This window comes from Corythoichthys intestinalis, chromosome 17 (genome assembly GCF_030265065.1).
Source record: "Corythoichthys intestinalis isolate RoL2023-P3 chromosome 17, ASM3026506v1, whole genome shotgun sequence".
In the NCBI taxonomy this organism is placed as follows: Eukaryota; Metazoa; Chordata; class Actinopteri; order Syngnathiformes; family Syngnathidae; genus Corythoichthys; species Corythoichthys intestinalis.
In genome coordinates this window covers 36938267-36956333 of record NC_080411.1, presented here as the reverse complement: position 1 = coordinate 36956333, position 18067 = coordinate 36938267, and the positions used below count along the sequence as shown (strand labels likewise).

The 18067-nt window shown below is 43.7% G+C and overlaps 1 protein-coding gene across 1 annotated transcript; it reads right to left on the bottom strand.

Annotated features, from left to right (window-relative positions):
* Positions 1 to 4170: 4170 nt before the first annotated feature.
* On the bottom strand, positions 4171 to 17838 carry edf1 (endothelial differentiation-related factor 1). Its single transcript, XM_057819477.1, has 5 exons — positions 17611 to 17838; positions 9148 to 9199; positions 8917 to 9077; positions 8757 to 8850; positions 4171 to 4618 (listed from the first exon to the last, which is right to left on the bottom strand). The coding sequence occupies exons 1-5, from the start codon at positions 17686 to 17688 to the stop codon at positions 4557 to 4559; spliced, it is 447 nt and encodes a 148-aa protein (XP_057675460.1). The 5' UTR covers positions 17689 to 17838; the 3' UTR covers positions 4171 to 4556.
* Positions 17839 to 18067: the final 229 nt, after the last annotated feature.

Genomic DNA, 18067 nt, shown 5'->3' with positions numbered 1-18067 from the left:
TTGAATATGAAATATTCCAAATGCATTTATTCAGTACGACATTGCAAAATTACTCCATAATGGTCAAAACTATCGACTTCTTGCACCTCCCAAACAATATTTTATGCCACCGAAGTTTGTCCAGCTTTTATCATTTCCCTGCCCCGGCTTCGGAAAGCGTAAACAAACCAGGAGGCGTGACAGCTAGCCGACATGCTAACCCGAACAGAGTGATGTTTCAAAGTCTTTTTCTCGCCTTTCGAAACGAAAAATCACACAAAACTACGCCGGATCATATCACACAAAACTACGCCGGATCATCTCACACGGCGGCGGGGATCTCACTTGTCTTCACTGATGGCAACTCCCCCGGCGGCGAGAGTTACAGCTCGTCGTACCCCTGCTGCGGCAGGAGAGTTCGTTTGCCGGGGAAGGAGCTGAAGAATGACCCCCGGACAAACCGGCTGACGTCGGAGAAGCGCGTAGCTGGCGAGCCCAACCCGAGGATAGTGGTCTATTGCCGGGCACACAAAGATGGCAGAGGGGGCTGAAAGTCTGGAGATAAGGAGAACCGCACGAGCATAAGCCGAGTATAGCCCTCTCCTGGCCGGCGCGCGAAGAGTACCGAGTGGGGTGTGTGACAAGCCACTGGTCGTCGGCCGAGTGTCATTCTTGGTGGACAAGGAACATTGTCAGTGTTGGGTCTAAAACTCGTTCTTTAACTTAGTTATTTACCCAAGGCAAGCTGACAAAAGGCAGGGCATAAAGTGAGACAGAGTCAGAGAGTTGACGTTTTTCAACCTGCAGGTTGGGAGAGCCAGGAGACATGTTCCGCGACCAATGTCTCATCGAAGTCTGTCTCTGAGCTCTCCCGCGCTGCTAACTTTTATTGAGGGCTTGTTGATGGGCGGAATACAGTTACAACACTGTTGTCCAACGTGGCAGTATTCTAGTCACTGATTGAACAGTCACACTTCTTGACTGAATTAACAGTCACACTCCTGAGCAGGTAAGATATCTTTGTTCTGAACACACATTTGCACTCAAAGTACTGTAGCTTGGTGGAAAAGTACTGAGACGTTGTGTGATGAATCAACATGTGTGTGTGGGGGTGTGTGTGTGTGTGTGTGTGTATCAGCAGAATGTGAGCAATCGCTGGTAAGCACATGATTATGGGCTAAAACTGTATTCTTCATAATAGCTTAGGAGTGCGCGTATAAAAGCTGTGGGAGAGCAAACTGGCATAATATATATATGGCATATAAAAACAAGCTTATCTTACATTCAGCAACAAAATGCAAGCCACCTCCATATTAAAACGTGTGCCCCAATCCCAATATTTGACATAATACAAAACACGATGTATACTCACTTATTTGTAAGTCTAATGGTCCCACAATTGTCAGACTTCTTTTGGCCAATATCGGAGTGAGGGTTTTTGAAACCCAAAAAGGCTCACACGCTTCTCCCTGGTGTAGCAACAAAACCCTGCATCACATTTGGCTGGCGTGATGCGAAAAATAAACGAATTAATCCGCAAAATCAGCTGAATCCGCAGTCCATCTGCATGCTATGAAGCAATGCTGTCTTGTGAGATGCTGACACGGGTGACGTCACATTCTTTATTCAGTTATTCATTTTCATGGCGCGGGATTCAAAGAGTTGAATAAATTAAACGATCGCTTCCACACACATCCAAGTGGTCCTTTTAATTCAGGTGTGAAATATGAAATAAACATGCTATCATAGGCACTTTAAACGGATCAATAACTTACAATTGTGCAATGAAAATAATTTTTTAGCGGTTCGCCTCTGCATAGTTGAAACTGATGACGTTTAAAAAGGGAAGGATTTCGGCAGGGGGCATATGAGTCAATGGAAAACTGTAGTCATGACTCGTTGGCTTTATCCTGCGAGGAATCGGAATACAAACTAAAGACTTGTTATTTTGGTTCCAATGTCATTGTCAATAACTCTTCATTGGAAACATGTTTTTATTTGTCATTTGGTCAAAGCATTCCTCACTCCTCAGAACAGTAAAACGTTTTAATCAAACAACAGAATATTCAACTCTGTACTCCACTTTTTTTTTTAATGAGATCTATCCACTTGGCTTTCACTGTATGGAAATTCATCGTGGCTATTATCTGCAGTGTGTTTTAGGGCAACTTCCTACACAAGACGTATTAACAACCGTTCTGTACACAAGAAGTATTAACCATTGCCTGAATAAAACTATTGAAGTACTTAGTTTGAAGAAAAAACAAACAAACAAACAAACAAACAAAAAAACACTAAAACTGGGCACCGCAACAATAAAACTGAACGTCGAGGGCGCTGCGCGTGACAATGTCGCCGTTTTCATACGTCACTTCCGGTTATTACCTGACGTCACAGCCTACACCGGAAAATGACATTTGAACTTTAATACACATCAACTTCACTCTAACTTGCTGGGAAACGCAGTTACAAATTGATATTTTAATGCAAAAATTAGGGAACTTACAAATATTGTAATATATAATTTTTTTTTTTCATTTAGGATTTCATTTTACTTTGCTTGAAATAATAGCAGGAAAACATACATTTGCTTTAAGGAAATCGTCTCTTTAAGTCGTTTTGATTATAAAATAGTATTTTTCCTACAAAGTGAAACAGATTTCAATGATTTTTGTTGAAATTTTTTTTTTTTTCCTCATTTGGAGATAATCATTAGAGTTGGGCATCAAGCATCGATGGGAACCGGTTCTAACACTGATGCTCCCTGGATCGTTGAAATTTTTTAATTTTGATTTCTTGCTTCGATACCCTGACCACCGAGTGGAAAAAAATTGCTCGAGTTCAAAGACTGATATTTATATACAAGTTAAAATTAACCCTGTTATAAGTTCATTTAATTTAAATAAATCATCGAGCAGCTAAGATTATAATATAAACTGCTATTTTTCTTACCCTACATTTTTTTTTTACCCTGCCTCTTAAAAGAATCGGAATCAAGAATCAAGAACCAGAATCGAAACATGGAATCGTTCAATTTCAAACGATGCCCAGCCCTAATCATCATCATCTTACACATCTCAGCGTCCTCTACACTACATTGCCATGTACCTGCTGGTGACGCAGCACCAGGAGCAATGTGGGGTTCAGTATCTTGCTCAGGGACACTTAGGCGAGTTCATCAGGGCAGAGAATCGAACCCACAACCGTCAGTAGTTGGGGGACAACTACTCTACCACTGAGCCATGCCACCCTCCCAATTGTTAGTAACTCAGTTACCTCAACGTAAGAGTAATTACTCTGCAAAGTAAATGACGTTACTTTTCACGTTCTACGTTATTAAATGATCCATTCTATAACGTTTTTGACATCAAATGTTTATGTTCACTTATTGGATTGAAATTTTTCATTCCAAAAAAAAAAAAAAAAAAAAAAAAGGTCACCTTTTAACTTTTAATTTCACCTATATAAGAGTAAATGGTATAGAAACTTTAAAATGCTGTGAGAAAAAAGCCTTTTTGCTGTTGTACTGAACCGTGACTTGTGTGTACCGTCACACCACTAATATTTATTTTTTTCAATATGGAAATGAGGCTTGAAAGTCATCTTTGCTCTAATTGTTTTGATTTTAAAAAAATAATAAATCACACAGTTTATGGATGAGTCTTCAAGAAAAGTTTAGGGCAAATGACTAATTTTGGTAATAAAAAACAAAAAAAATTACTATTATAGCATCTACAAGGACAACGCCCACTTGGTGACGATAATGCCTACTGAACAGGAAAAGTCCATTACTTTCAATTATTGTACCCACCTAAACGCCACGAACTGTATGTAGTTTCCCCGAGCGTTTAACATGACGCTCTCCACGCTAAATGCTAACGAGAACTCGAATGCTATGCTAACACTCCGAGCCAACTAGCATCGCATTTGCGACGGGTCACAACTCTCTTCCACTCTGCTCTCTCCGTGTCTCTCAGACATCTCTCGTCATTCAACCAAACTGTAGTAACGCATGCCTCAATGTCCTCAGTAACGGCGTTATTAAATCACTCACTAGTGACAAAAATAACGGCATTAGTAACGCCGTTATTAACAACACTGGAAATAATACCCCAAACTTAATTTCTCTTTTAAAAACATGAAATGCCAGTAAGCAACTAACAAGTGTATTTCAAAGAATAGGGCTTCAAGAGTGAATCATCCATGTTTATTGTTAATGAAAACAAACCAGAACATCAGAGAGGCTTCACAAGTCTTAGACATCCAAGAAAACCTGAAGCGAGTGGGAAAAAAATGCAATGGGAAAGCAGCATTTGCCCAAAGATAGCGGCAGATTTTCGTCAGATTAGTATTGCCCTCATCATCATAGTCATGCAAGAGTGAGTGGAAGCAAAAGAAGCCAAACGTGAAAGCTCCTGCGTAATTGTGACGTCTGGTTTTGTCCGTGTGCAGCCTGCGATGCAGCGTGTCCGGTCGCGTCCTCGGGTGGGACCGCCGGACTCATCGGCCCGGGAGAGGGAGAAGGGGACAAAGGGTCCCGGTGGGGACCGGGGTGGGCCGATTTCGAGGCTTTGTTTTCATTTCGTCTTGGATTTGGACTCCAGGGGATGTCCAATGTCCTTACCGCGCAACTTCAAGCCTAAGCAAAAATAAAACAAGAAATTGAGCAACAATTCATTTAAAGGGGAACTTTGAAGTAAGGCTGGCCAACCATGTTTTTGAATAATATCAATGGCTAAACAATTATAAGCATATTTTCATATTTTTTTTAACGCAACCCTTCCAGATTCTTTGTTTAACCCATAGCAACGCCCTTGACAACGAAAATGCTTTTCTTCGGCAATCTTCGGAAATTACGTCACACCTAGACGTGCGAGGTAAGTCCACCATAGAACAGTATTGTTTGTTGCATTGCTTCTCGGTAAGATGCCACAGCGGTGTGTGGCGATGTTTTGTTCTCGCTCAAACGAAAAGTTGTATGAGTGGCCAAAGGATAGCAGGGCACGTAAATGGACATCTTTCGTTCGCACGAAGCAAATGAATTTCACGCCATCATCGAGTAGTGTTCGAAGATGCCTGCTTCCTTAACCGGTCTGCTTATGATCAAGGATTTGCCAAAAGGTAAGTATGATTTTTGGATAGATGACTGATGACTTTGTCAAAGCATAGCTGCCTACTGTTGTGGAATTGAACTGTATAAGCTGTGAGAGCCGCTGACAGCTGAAAAATAGCGTGTTGGTTTAGCGTAGCAATTGAGTCAATCTCGCAGCGAATCAGCGAGCGCGCAGGTCACGCAGTGAATCATGGGAAATGTAGTCTCGGGACAACACTGAAGTGGTGCTTTGTAATCTGTTCGCTTGTGTGAAAAAACTACATTTCCTCACGCCATTAGACGCCAATTCCTGCCGAGAGCTGTGCCGAGCTGTGTTCTAACTTTTCCATAAGAACTGCTCCATGTGTTAATAAAGAGACAAGGTTGTCAGCGCGTCGTGTGTTCGATACATTTGTAAACAAAAAGCTCATAACAAGACACTATGCACAATCCGTTTAAGAGACGCTGGAGTGGGAGGCGAGGAGGAGATCGGCTAGAAGCAAAACTTTGCGGTCAAATGTGGCGGCAGTCCGCTATTATTTTGTTTTCTTATTGTTGCCACAATAAAGTGGAGAAAGCCATCGAAGACTCATCTCCTTCTTTCCCCCCAACGTTTTTATATTATTATTTTATATGCACGAGAGCTGCCGGATCTGCCAAAATGAACATGAAGTCTGATTATTATTTTTTTTAACAATCAGATAGACAAAAACATAACATTATGTGCAAATGCCTGCATCTTCAAATCATAAAAATAATAACAGCCTATATCTTACCAATGTTGTAATCTCGATGGGTCTTGTATCCATTCCATGTCAGGTAGTCTAGGTACATTGTTTGCATTCTGATTAGCGTCTGGCTAATACATGTTAGATCCAACATAAAATTTCAAGCTCCTCTTCTTCCTCCAACTCTTCAAAAACTTGGATCTCCTGCCTTGCGCTCGGTCTATCGCTTATATCGCTGTTTGAATCATTGTTTGAAGGGCTTTGTTTGGCGGCCGTATGTATGGAGCTGCCAACGCTGTTCCGGGTGTGACGTATCACTTCCGGGTTCGTCCCCTTTCAGGCTCGAACTTCGGAAACGCGATTATTTTGTCAAATATACAACATATAAATTATTTTTTCATGCTTTATTTGGTGGACAATGTTTAATTACTTTACTTGTGACCCTATTTGGCATGTGAAGAAATTAGTTCACACTACAGCTTTAAACTGGGCTTTGAATGCTGTTTGAGTGCCACTGACAGCATTACACGTATTTCCATTTGACTCCCAGTCAAAATAATTGGACGTCTAGCACCATCATTGAATTGATATTTTACACCCCAATTGGAAATGTATGGGGAAATCTTTGTCAATTTTTGGCAGAATCATACGTTTTTGCCAAAAACTCGCTGATAACTTATAAGTGCCTTGATTTTGTGAGTTTTACTTTATGATTTATGTTAATCGTACAAAAAACCAGTAGGACAAGTACCATTTTCTTCTGCCGCTGCTTCTTTGGTGGTGGTTGAAATTGGTGACCATCTGGGGTAGAGTGACAGGACGCTTTCTTTTAAAGCGGTGTTTGTAACTGGCAGCCATCTTGGGATGGGCAACCGAAGGTAACTGTCGTACTTAAATTTGGGGTGTGACAGTATATCAAAATAGTGATTTATCACATTACTTTGTTTGCAAAAATGCCGCAGCGAAAATCATTATATTGTTTTAAAAAGGTATCACTGTTGTAAACAGGTTGCTGCCAAAATCTGAGAAGCAGCGAGAATGAAAAGTGGAATTTGGTATGTGGCAAAATTTATTTTGTCATGAGCCATTTTTTTTTTTTTTTTTTTTTTGCTATTTGGCAAAATTTATTTTTGGCATGTCGCATTTTTTTTGCCATGTGGCAAAATGTATTTTGGCATGTGGCTATTTTTTTTTTGCAATGTGGTATTTTTTCTGGTATGTGCCAAAATTGATTTTGCCATGTGGCATTTTTTGGGGCCATGTGGCATTTTTTGTTTTGGTATGTGACAAAATGGATTTTGGCATGTGGCATTTTTTGCCATGTGGATTTTTTTGGGGTATAAGGCAAAACTGATTGTGCCATGTGGCATTTTTACAGAATGTGGCAAAATGTATTTGAGCATGTGGCATTTTTGGGGGGTGTTTTGCAATGTGGCATTTTTTTGGTATGCAGCAAAATAGATTTTGGTATGCAGCTTTTTTTGGTATGTGGCATTTTTTTGTATATGGCATTTTTGCAGGCCATGCTCGTCCATGCCATTGTCGGCTATTCACGTCCAAATTTTGCGCTGTAATGGTAAGTGTATGGTCAAAAATCACAGCCACACATTTTTCTGCCATTCAAAATGAATGGAAAATTTGGGTGTTCATAGCCATCAATAGCGTCGCCTGACTTGGTTGCCAGTTGCATTTCAATGCGCTGTAATGGTAAGTGTATGGTCAAAAATCACAGCCACACACGTTTTTCTGCCATTTAAAATGAATGGAAAATTTGGACGTGCAATGGCGTGGACGTGCATGGTCTGCAAAAATGCCACATACAAAAAAAAAAAAAATGCCACATACCAAAATCCATTTTGCCACATGACAAAAAAATTGCCACATGTCAAAATCCATTTTGCCACATACCCAAAAATATGCCACATGGCAAAATCAATTTTGCCACATACAAAAAAAAAGCTAGATACCAAAATCCATTTTGCCACATGTCAAAAAAATGGCACAAAGCAAAATAAATTTTTCCAACATACCCAAAAAAATGCCACATGGCAGAATCAATTTTGCCACAAACCAAAATAAAAAAAAAGCTACATACCAAAATCCATTTTGCCACATGTCAAAAAAATGGCACATAGCAAAATAAATTTTGCCAACATACCCAAAACCAAAAAAATTCCACAAGGCAAAAAAAATGCCACATGCCAAAATACATTTTGCCACATGGCAAAGGAAAAATGCGACATGCCAAATTTTTTGCCACGTACCAAATACCACTTTTCGTTCTCGGCCCTGCTGCAAAATCTTCCATTAAATTAGTGTCTATGTTAGCTTCAATTCATTTAGACTTGGAGGGGCTTTGAGGGCATTGACAGGTAACGCCACGTTCATTTTAGGGCATTTATAGGCTACTTCCTGTTAATTTTGAGTCACTTCTTATTCCGTCATTTTCGCCATCCTTTCTGTTCCGTCACTGTAAGCGACCAGTAAATGCCCCAAAATGAACGAAGCGACCTGTAAATGCCCAAAAAGGAACAGGAAGTGACTGAAAATCAACAGGAAATGACCTGAAATGCCCCAAAATCAACTTATTGACAGGCATAGACGTCCTATCCAATTAAAATGTGAGGGTGGCAGCGAATGAATATCCGTTCGTGGATTGGACTTCTACTAGTGATGAACTCATTTCAAGTTAGAAAGATAAAAAATGTTTTTTCTGCTTATTAGTTGTAGAATATTGTAGCATGATTTCCTGAACATGGTTTGATAATTGCTGTAGAGATAATAGTTATCGTGAGCCTTGTATCGAAAACCATATTCTATCGTGAGGCGTACATAATAAAGCATTTTATAGTCGTATCGGGGCCTCTTCCGATACTAGTATCAGTGCAACGCTAATTTTCAAATGTGCCGATTAACCGACGAATAAACTGGTGAGTAATTAACTATTTGCCGGTTACCGATTGCTCTCTCGATCTTGCCCATGACTTGGTTGCTGGGGATGGCTTTCCCGCTCTCGTAGTCGGCAATCACTTGCGGCTTCTCGTTAATTTTCTTGGGGGAGACAAACACAAATTACAATTATTCTGTCCAATGCGTTTGGCGGTCGTCTCGACTGACCGTGGCAAGGTCCTTCTGCGTGAGTCCTTTCTCCTGGCGTCCCTTCTGGATGACTTTGCCCACCTCCAAGGAAACCCTGTCGTGGTGCAGCTCCTCCGTCTCGCGGTCCAGTTTGGCCGTGTTCTTGCTGACCAGGTGCTGCTTGTTCTGCCCCGCAGCCCCTTTGGAGTGGAGCAGCGGCTACGAGTTAGCGTGGCGTCGCGCTAAATGTTGACGGAGGAGTTTAGTTACATTTCTTAGTGGTCTCCACGTCCTCGCCACGTCGCTGGGCTGAGGTGATCGCCTTTGAGGGAGGGGAAGACATTTTATTTTTTCAAATGGACATGTTAACTCAATGGCTGCCGTTGACGGTGCTAGACGCCCAATTCATTTTAACTGGGAGGGGGGAATGAACGAACTCCCAGTCAAAATGAATTGGACGTCTATCATTGTCAATGGCAGGCTATGTGCAGGACAGTCCATCATTTCAATGCACCATCCGGCGTCCTGCACAACTTCGAGCAGGACGCTTATTTGTTCTAACTTTTGAAGTCGCACCTTAACGCCACACACTCCAGTGTGTTCGCAAGAGGCCATAATGTCTATTTTAGCACAAATTGTCGGCGACACTACCACAGATGAGTAATTTTCAGCTCTGAACGATAACAAGAGGGAATTAGTCAGATTAACTCAATTGTTGTCATTTATGTTCGCTTGCTAGCAGTTAGCAGCTTACCACGTTTCACAGTAGTTGCTGTTGGTGCGACTCTTACCGTTTGTAAATATTGTAAAATATTTTCTACCAATATAAAAAAAACTTTTTGTGTCACATGCATGTCATAATGTGTTTAAAAATGTTATTTTTTCATAATTATATGCTAAAAGTGTCATTTTTAGTAGCCACTTTTAAACAGTGCAAATCTGCAGCTGTGGGTGTCACATTTTTTATGATTCTTGCATGCCCTCTTGTGGCATGTTTTGGAACTATCCTCACGGAAAGTTTGTTGGGAGGGCAGTTTTTGTTTTGAGGCTGGCAACATGGTGCAGCAATCACTGCTAGGTTCAAAGTTACTGTGGTTAGTTTAAAGTGTCTATAACACCAAAATGCATGTTTATTTCATATTTCACGTGGTATTTTATGCTCCTGAATGAAATTGACCACTTGGATGTGTGTGGAAGAGATCGTTTTATTAATTTAATTTTTGAATCCCGCGACATGAAAATGAGTGACTTCCGGCTCCAGTCTCAGGATGAGGACAGCATCTCACAACACAGCATTGCTTTATATCATGCAGATGGACTGCGGATTCAGCTGATTTTGCGAATTAATTTGTTTATTTTTTGCATTACGCCAGCCAAATGTGCTGCAGGGATTTGTTGCTGCTCCAGGGAGAGGCGTGTGACCCTTTTTGGGTTTCAAAAAGTTCCCGTTCACCCTCGGAGAATGGCCAAAAAAGTCGACAACTGTGGGACAATTGGACTAACGAGGAAGTGAGTAAACATCGTATTTTGTATTATGTCGAATACTGGGCACACGTTTTAATACGGAGGTCGCTTGCATATTGTGGCTACAAATGTTCCTTGTCCTCCGAGAATGCCACTCGGCCAACAACCGGCGGCTTGTCGCACACCCCCCTCGGTCCTTGGCGTGCCCGCCAGGAGAGCACTATACTCGGCTTATTGCCCTTTTCGTGTGCCCAGTGTTCCTTCAAATTTTCCACCTCATCAGAAATTGCAACTTTGTGTTAAAAATGGCCGCGAATACAGTGATTACAAAGTAAACGCTATAAACTTTCTTTAAATAAAGGACTACCGTATTTACTTACATTTGATCATGGACGGAACTGTAAAGTAAGGTTCTCCTCAGACACATCTGTTCATGTTAGCTGCACAACAACTGCACGCCGCTCTCTCACCGTTTACGTTATCACCGTGTAGTTAAGCATTAATTTACGCCATATTCGTGTTGTCCCTGTGGCAGCTACACGCTCCTCCAACGTCGGCCGGTTGTCCGGTCATTCCCCGGCTAACGAGCTCTCCTGCCCGCAGCAGTGGAACGACGAGCTGTAACTTGCTCGCCGCCGGGCGGGTTGCCGATCAGTGAAGGCAATCAACACCTCGCCGCCGTCTGACATGATCCTGGGTAGGGTTATCTGTTCGGGTTAGCATGTCGGCTAGCTATCACGCCTCCTCGTTTGTTTACGCTCTCCGAAGCCGGGGCAGGGAAATGACAAAAGCCCGACTAATTCCGGTGGCATACAATATTGTTGGGGAGGTGCAAGAAGCTGACAGTTTTGACCATTATGGAGTAATTTTGCCATGTCGTTCTGAATAAATGCCTTTTTAATATTTCATATTCCATTTAGCACAAGACTGTTATTTGTCATGACCATACTATCTATTTAGTAATTGGGGAAAAATACTTCGATAAAAAGAATATCCTGTAAAATATTGGAGTAGAGAGATTGAAGCAATGACATTCTGCGGCTCTCTTCGTCGCATTTTCTTCGTTCTGAATAATTCCCCCTCAATGGGCTGAATTCTAAATCAGATTAAACCATGACCCTGCCGACGTCATCCTCCTGTTGGGGACGCTAGAGCGCTATAATGACAGGCCGGGCTAAATGGTAGATTAAAAGACTAATTTCTTGTCATCTGCGCTTTGCCAAATTGTTGTATATAGTCGAATCGTCTCAAAATTTGAATCTAACTCACATAACAATGCTATTAACACTTTTTTTTTTTTTTAATCCTATCATAGGCACTCTAAGTTACCTGTTGATGATTTTGATAATGGTGATGATGGATAATGGAAAAATGATGAGCAAATTTGATTTTTACCTTTGAGCTTGTTGTTTACATCTTATATTACTTATATGTGAAATAAAATAAGGTTGTCAAAGTATCGAAACGTATCAAAGTATCGTTACTTAAATGTTGTAGCCCTATACGATATTGGATTGCAAAAGAATCATTTATTTGTTGTTGCATGACGATAGGTCAGCAGAACTGTGATGGGAAATTTGATTCTGCACTACTTTTGATCGTAATAGAGTAAAATTTTGCATTTTCTTTGGTAACACATTGGCTACCATTGCCAGCATTTGACATCCAATCCACTTGGACGTCTGTCACGGTCACTGACAACGAAAGAGTTCTTTAAAAATAATAATAGTTTTGGGCTTTTATGTTGTACCGAAACAGCACTTACTGTGACAGCACTCTCCTGTTTGGTGATGGAGCAGGAGAGTGATGTCAAAAATGTTTGCAGATCTTCGCGGTAAACTACAGTGTGATCCAACTTATTCCAATATTATTATGGAGATAGTTAGCACCCAAAGCTACGTTTTTTTCACTTCAGTGTCACTAGCGAACTTGACACATGTACGCTGCTCGTCTCATCCATTCTTCCATGTTCATTTTGTTTTTGCTGCTCGTTTTGTGAAATAACGACAGGGCTTTCCTTTTCATTAATATTCTGCTCAGGTTCAAATTAGAAGGACAGGGCCGGCCGGGGTGGGGTGGGGGCCGGGGGGTGCATGCGGCAGCCATGGTTCCCTCCCAGGTCCGCCCGGCCGGAGCCGCGTCTCCCTGTACCGGGTGCCGGGGAGGTGCCCTCTGGTGTCATGCCGCGCGCCCCTCATGGCCCGGGGGTGGGTTGTGGGGGGCGCGCTTCCGTCCCCTTGGTCTGCTTCCGGCCCTGTCCGCCTCCCTGGGCCGCGGCGGCCGCTGCTGCCCCCCGGCCGGCGGGGTCGTTGGCGGGGCCTTTTGGGGCTAGTGACGAGATTTGTCGTTCACTTGAGTAAACGAATCCATTCCGGTTCGTTCAGTAAAAAGATTCGTTCAAACAAATCGTTCAACGAATCGTTCGCCCCCCTCATCTCCCTCCCCGCCCAAACGAATCGTTCGGTTACTGAACGGGAACTGACGTTGCCGAACGAATCACCAAAGACCGCTTCGCAGTATAACTGAACGGGAAGTGACATTGCTTGGTCCCTCCCTCTCTTCCACATTGACCACTCGTCGTAGTTTCAGAAATGAGTGACAGGCGGTATCATTCTGCTTTCACAGACAGCCTCGTCTCCCTCCTGCTGCTGCAAAAGCGAGGGAGAACTTCCGCGTCGTCTGTCCTAGTTCTATGGGCTCAAAGTCATGGCTCGTGCTTGCATTTCGATTTAGGACACGGTTAAACATTTTCCTTTTGTGAGGGGAGTAGGGGACGGGGGCGCACGGACTTTCTTTAGCAGGTTCTTGATCACACATACATATACAGCATGTTTGCTGTCACGAAAATAAAAATACATCGAAAGTTTAATTTCTGAATATGGAACGACCAACACGTCATATTTACATCTCGCTCTGTTGTATTTTTGTTTTTTAGTATTAAGATGATCGTGTTGAATTTTTGCACTGGTATTAATAAATAAAATAATCCGGTCAGCTCCCGTCGTCCCCGCATCTCAGATCGTCAAATGCTGACGAGAAATAATTGTTAGCTCTTTACGATGTCGCCTTTCTACTCTCATTAGTCTGTTAAGAAAAATGTAGACATATTGCGACATCTCCCGTGTCTGCGTGCGTTGTTTCGGGCGCTTGAGTAGCACATGATGGACGGATTGACATAATTTGTCAAACCAACCAACACCCGACACGCTGACACGAAAAAAAAAATAAAACACTCGGGAAAAAATTGACATGTATATACAGTTTCATTGCAAATCCGTATTATGGTGATCATACTAAATATTTTTTTCTGTGCACATATGAGGTAAATATCGCTGCCATGAAGCCTCCATATAGTGACAGTTCTCTGCCCGCTTCACTGCCGTCACACGACCGCAGCTCAGCTTTTGCTTGCCTCGTAGCTACCCGTGTTTTAAATTACTGTAAATTTGATAGTATGTCGTCACAGGCAGTCACGAGTTTGTTGAGAAAAGTACTACTCTAAACAATGCTCGCTAGATTTGTGTGGTGTTTTTGTCTGTTTGAGCAGCATTTGATAGGCTCCACGTTAACAAATATGTGACAAAGTCATTTCCTTTCATTTTCTGATTCGTTCACCGCATAGTCATTACTGGAAAATCAAGTTAGCAGCAAGCTAGGTCAGGAACCGGAGGACCGAGTCACTGAACGGGAAGTGACAAAACTCAGTCTTGCCCCCCTGCCTGCACGCTGGCTGCTTATTGGCCACACGTGGACGTGAGTGACAAACGCCCTGATTCTGTTTCCGCTCCCTCCCCTGCCCGCGATGAGGCTGGCGTCTGATTGGTCGTGTGCGATGTCAGAAGACGCTGCCGCTTGCTCAACGCCCTCCCACGCAGCGAACAAGCACCACCTTCATAGAACGAATCAGTGCAGATGATGATTAGTTCGGTCTCGTTCACCAAAACAATTCGTTCAAAAAGAACGAATCGTTCGCGACCGATACAACACTACTTGGGGCCCGCGGGGCCTTGGGTGAGGCTTGCTGTCCCTTGCCGGTGGGGTGGACCTCCCCTGGTTGCCGGCGCTTGGTGTGGCGCCTGCTCGGGGTGCGGGGTGGGTGCTCGGTGGGTGGGTGGGGGTGGGGGTGGGGGGCGGTCGCGGAGGCGCCGTGGGTGGTCTGGGGCGGAGATTGATCGGGGCCCTGACGCCTCTTCCGCCCTGCGGCCGGTGGTTCTGGTGGACGGGGCCACGCCCGCGGGAGCCTGCCTCTTAACTCACGCACTTCTCACTTCGGCACTGTAAATATTTTTCACCCTGGCACTTACATGCTCATACATTTCTCCGGGGAGAGTTGGGACGGGGCTTTACAGTCCCGGCCCGGCTCCCCCCTGTTTTTAATGCACCACACACCAAGGTTGTGGGATGGTTGGGACCTGTTGGGGGTGGGGGCACCTCACGGCTGCCTCCTCACCACAGGCCACGCCATCTCTGCACCTTTTTTAAATGCACCACACATCATACTCCACAGGAGGGCTCTGGCAAAGGGCGGTGGGACGGGCGGCTGGGCAGAAGCTCCATGCTGCGGTCCCACTGCCCCAAGCCAAGCTCTCCTACTTTAATGCATACATTGCACTACCCTCCCCTCACACCCCCATCACGGTGCTGGGTGATGGCTGCCAGTCGGGAACCTGGCAGCCACAGTAATAGGGTGGTAGGTGGGTCCCACACTTTTTCTATATGGCGTGGATCCTGGGGTGTGGCCTCCCCTCTGCCTCGGCTGCCGGCCGCGGGAATAGGTTGGGGGGTCGGGTCTCCGATCTTGCATCGCCCCGTGGCAGTTCCTGGGCGTTCTCCTGCCTCCGCCTTCCCCTCTCTTCTCTGGCTGGGCATCCGCCCTGCACTCCGTCACGGGTCGCTGGCTGGGCGCCGGTGTATCGGCGGGGTGTCGCCTGCACCGGCGGGGGACCCTGCCTTGCCTGGGGCTTGGTGGGCCGCTGGGGGTCCCGTGGCGTGTCGTGCCGGTTGGGGGGCTGCGGCTGTGGCTCGTGGCCCGGGTGGGCGGGTGGGGGTGGGTGTAGGCGTGGGGTTGGTGATGCGTCCCCTCCTGCCATCCCTGAAGGCCGGTTGATGGGTGCGCGGGTGGCCCAGGGGACCACCCTGGGTCCCGGGGGGGGGGACGATGGCTCCTTTGCTGGGCTGCGGGAGGAGGGATGGGCTGCGCATGGCCCCCCGCCCCCCCGCCCGCCCTCCCTCCCCAGGCTGGCTGGGTGGGGGCCGTGGCCCTGGGTTGGCGCCCGCGCGGCTTCTCCGCCCGTCTGCGTGGCTGTCGCGCGCCCGGTGGGGCCTGCGTGCTGCTGGATGTGGTAGGGCATGCTCTGGTTGGGGTCCCGGTGCCGGGATTGGCGATGCGACGGCGTAGGGTTGGTCGCCAACGGGCTTACACTCATAAGAGATTCACACGATTACTGGGTTCTAGATCACAGAACTGATTTGTGTACACTCTACCCCTTTCAATCACTTAGCTTATAGACACCCCCACCCCCATTCTCCTCTTTCACTGGCCAATAGGCCCCCACATGGTGTAATACGGAAATACATCTCGCTGACAATAGCACCAGCATATTAGTAACTAGTTTAGATGTTCAATGTATTTCTAGTAGTTGTTTGTGTATGTGTTTCTTTTCCTTCTTCTCTTGTATTTCTTTTCTTCTGTCTCCCCATAATCCCTTCCTGTTCGCTGCTTTGTCATAATAAAAAGGTATTTTGAATGATCACAATGGGAGTATGTCAGACTCTCAATGTGAAACATTAAAACTGTTCAGAATACGGGCACTTAGACTTCCATTCTCTGTGTCAAACAGCTGAACAGGACAGGTTTAAAAAAAAAAAAAAAAAAAAGAAGGACAGAACCGACGACATATTTACGTAGTTAAAGAGTGACACTGTGGAAGTCTGGCATGTGTCGACAACAACAATGGCGACCTACTAGTTAAAATAAATTTACTAATTTTATAAAAAAAAATAAAAAAATAAAAAAAAAACATTAAGAGGGGTTTTAATATCAAATTAGTATAACTCGTACTAACATTTATCTTTTAAGAAGTACTTGTCTTTCTATCCATGTTCCCTTTAAATATGTTGCTTGTGCTGTGTTGTCGTGATTTGGACCTTGAATCTACAAATAAAATCTATCCATCCATCTATCTAATAGTTGCTGTGATTGTGATTAGGCAATATTGCTACGCCTAGACATGCTGGCTAGTACAAGGACTGTGGCTAATATGTCAAAGCTGACCTTTGAGTGTCAGGTCAAATGGCAGGTATATTAATTTCATGTCAGCAAACATTGTGTACTGAACATTTGATTCAAAACAAGAAACAATTAATAATAATGAATGAGAATCCACTATAATTGGATCACAAAAAACAATTGCCTTTATCATTGTGTCAACAAGCCAAATAAGATTTCACATTTTCCCCTATTATTTCTATTTGGCAAATTTGAATGGATTAAAAAGGAGCATCAATGGTTCTGTGAAACTTGCAGAATACAAACTAGTGAAAAAGATCACTTTTAATTTGTTGTCCAAGTGCCTATTCATAGCGTTGTAGAAATGGGCACCACACCTCGCAGCCAAAATGTATTGGACGTTTCTCGCCGCCAAAGGCAATCAGTGAGCTAAAATTAATTTGGGAAAATTCTTGCAGAACTGTAATACGGCTGTTTTGCTTTGTCTTGAGTCCCATATACGCAAACAAAGTCCCCTGGGAACAAAATGGACCTGTACTACACTTGAGAAGCTAATAGGGGCTAACGCTAATGCTAACTAGTTTGGGTGCTGAGCTTAAAAACGATACTTTTTGACTTTTGTCCAACGTTAACCTTGTATTTGCATGTCGGTTAGTCAATAAATACACGTCAAATAAATTGAAAAATTGTGACAATTGGGAAGGAAATGATAGTACTTTCGTTTGCTGCCATATTAGTTATTGTTGGGTGTTTGTTTTGTTCAAAAGCGGCGAAACAAGTCAAACTTGCTCATCTTTAATGGCGAGCTATCGCATTTACTAATCCCAAATTTAGCACTTTGTCAATTTCTTACTGATTCATTTGACGATTGTTTTATTTGTTTAGATAGGGACGTCCCACGCAGCGTTATAGCCCTGACAGACGAAATCGCCATGAATGACGCATGTTCGCGTTCTGACTTTCTCACGTTATTTAATGAGTCTCTTTGTAATGTAGTATGAAATAAAATAAAATATAAGTTTGTAGAAATACGGCGATACCTGCTTAGACTTGGCCTGAGCAGCCGTCGGCCCCTTCTTCCTCAAAACAGTCACGGTGTCCCAGTCGCTTTCGGCCATTTTTCTCTTTGTGTTTATATATTAAGGCTCAAAATGGGGAAAAGAAGGTGAAAAATGTCGACTTTTGCGTGGGTATTTGTGTCCACGTCCGCTCCTTCTACAACTATCAAGCACCACGCGTTCCAAAAGCTTTATTGACATAACAAAAATGGACGCATGTGACGTCAAGCAGGCGGAGGCAGAGTAACCGTCCACACGTCAGCGTGTCCACCATATTGGATGTGGAACATCGCTATGTAAAGCCGTATTTTATATATATTATTTCAGTATGTTTGTAATCAAATGAATATCCTTCTAAACTCATGGGCTACCATTGAGGATAATAAACGTCTAATTCATTTAAGTTAGGACGATGGCTAACAAAAATAAATAAAAATTG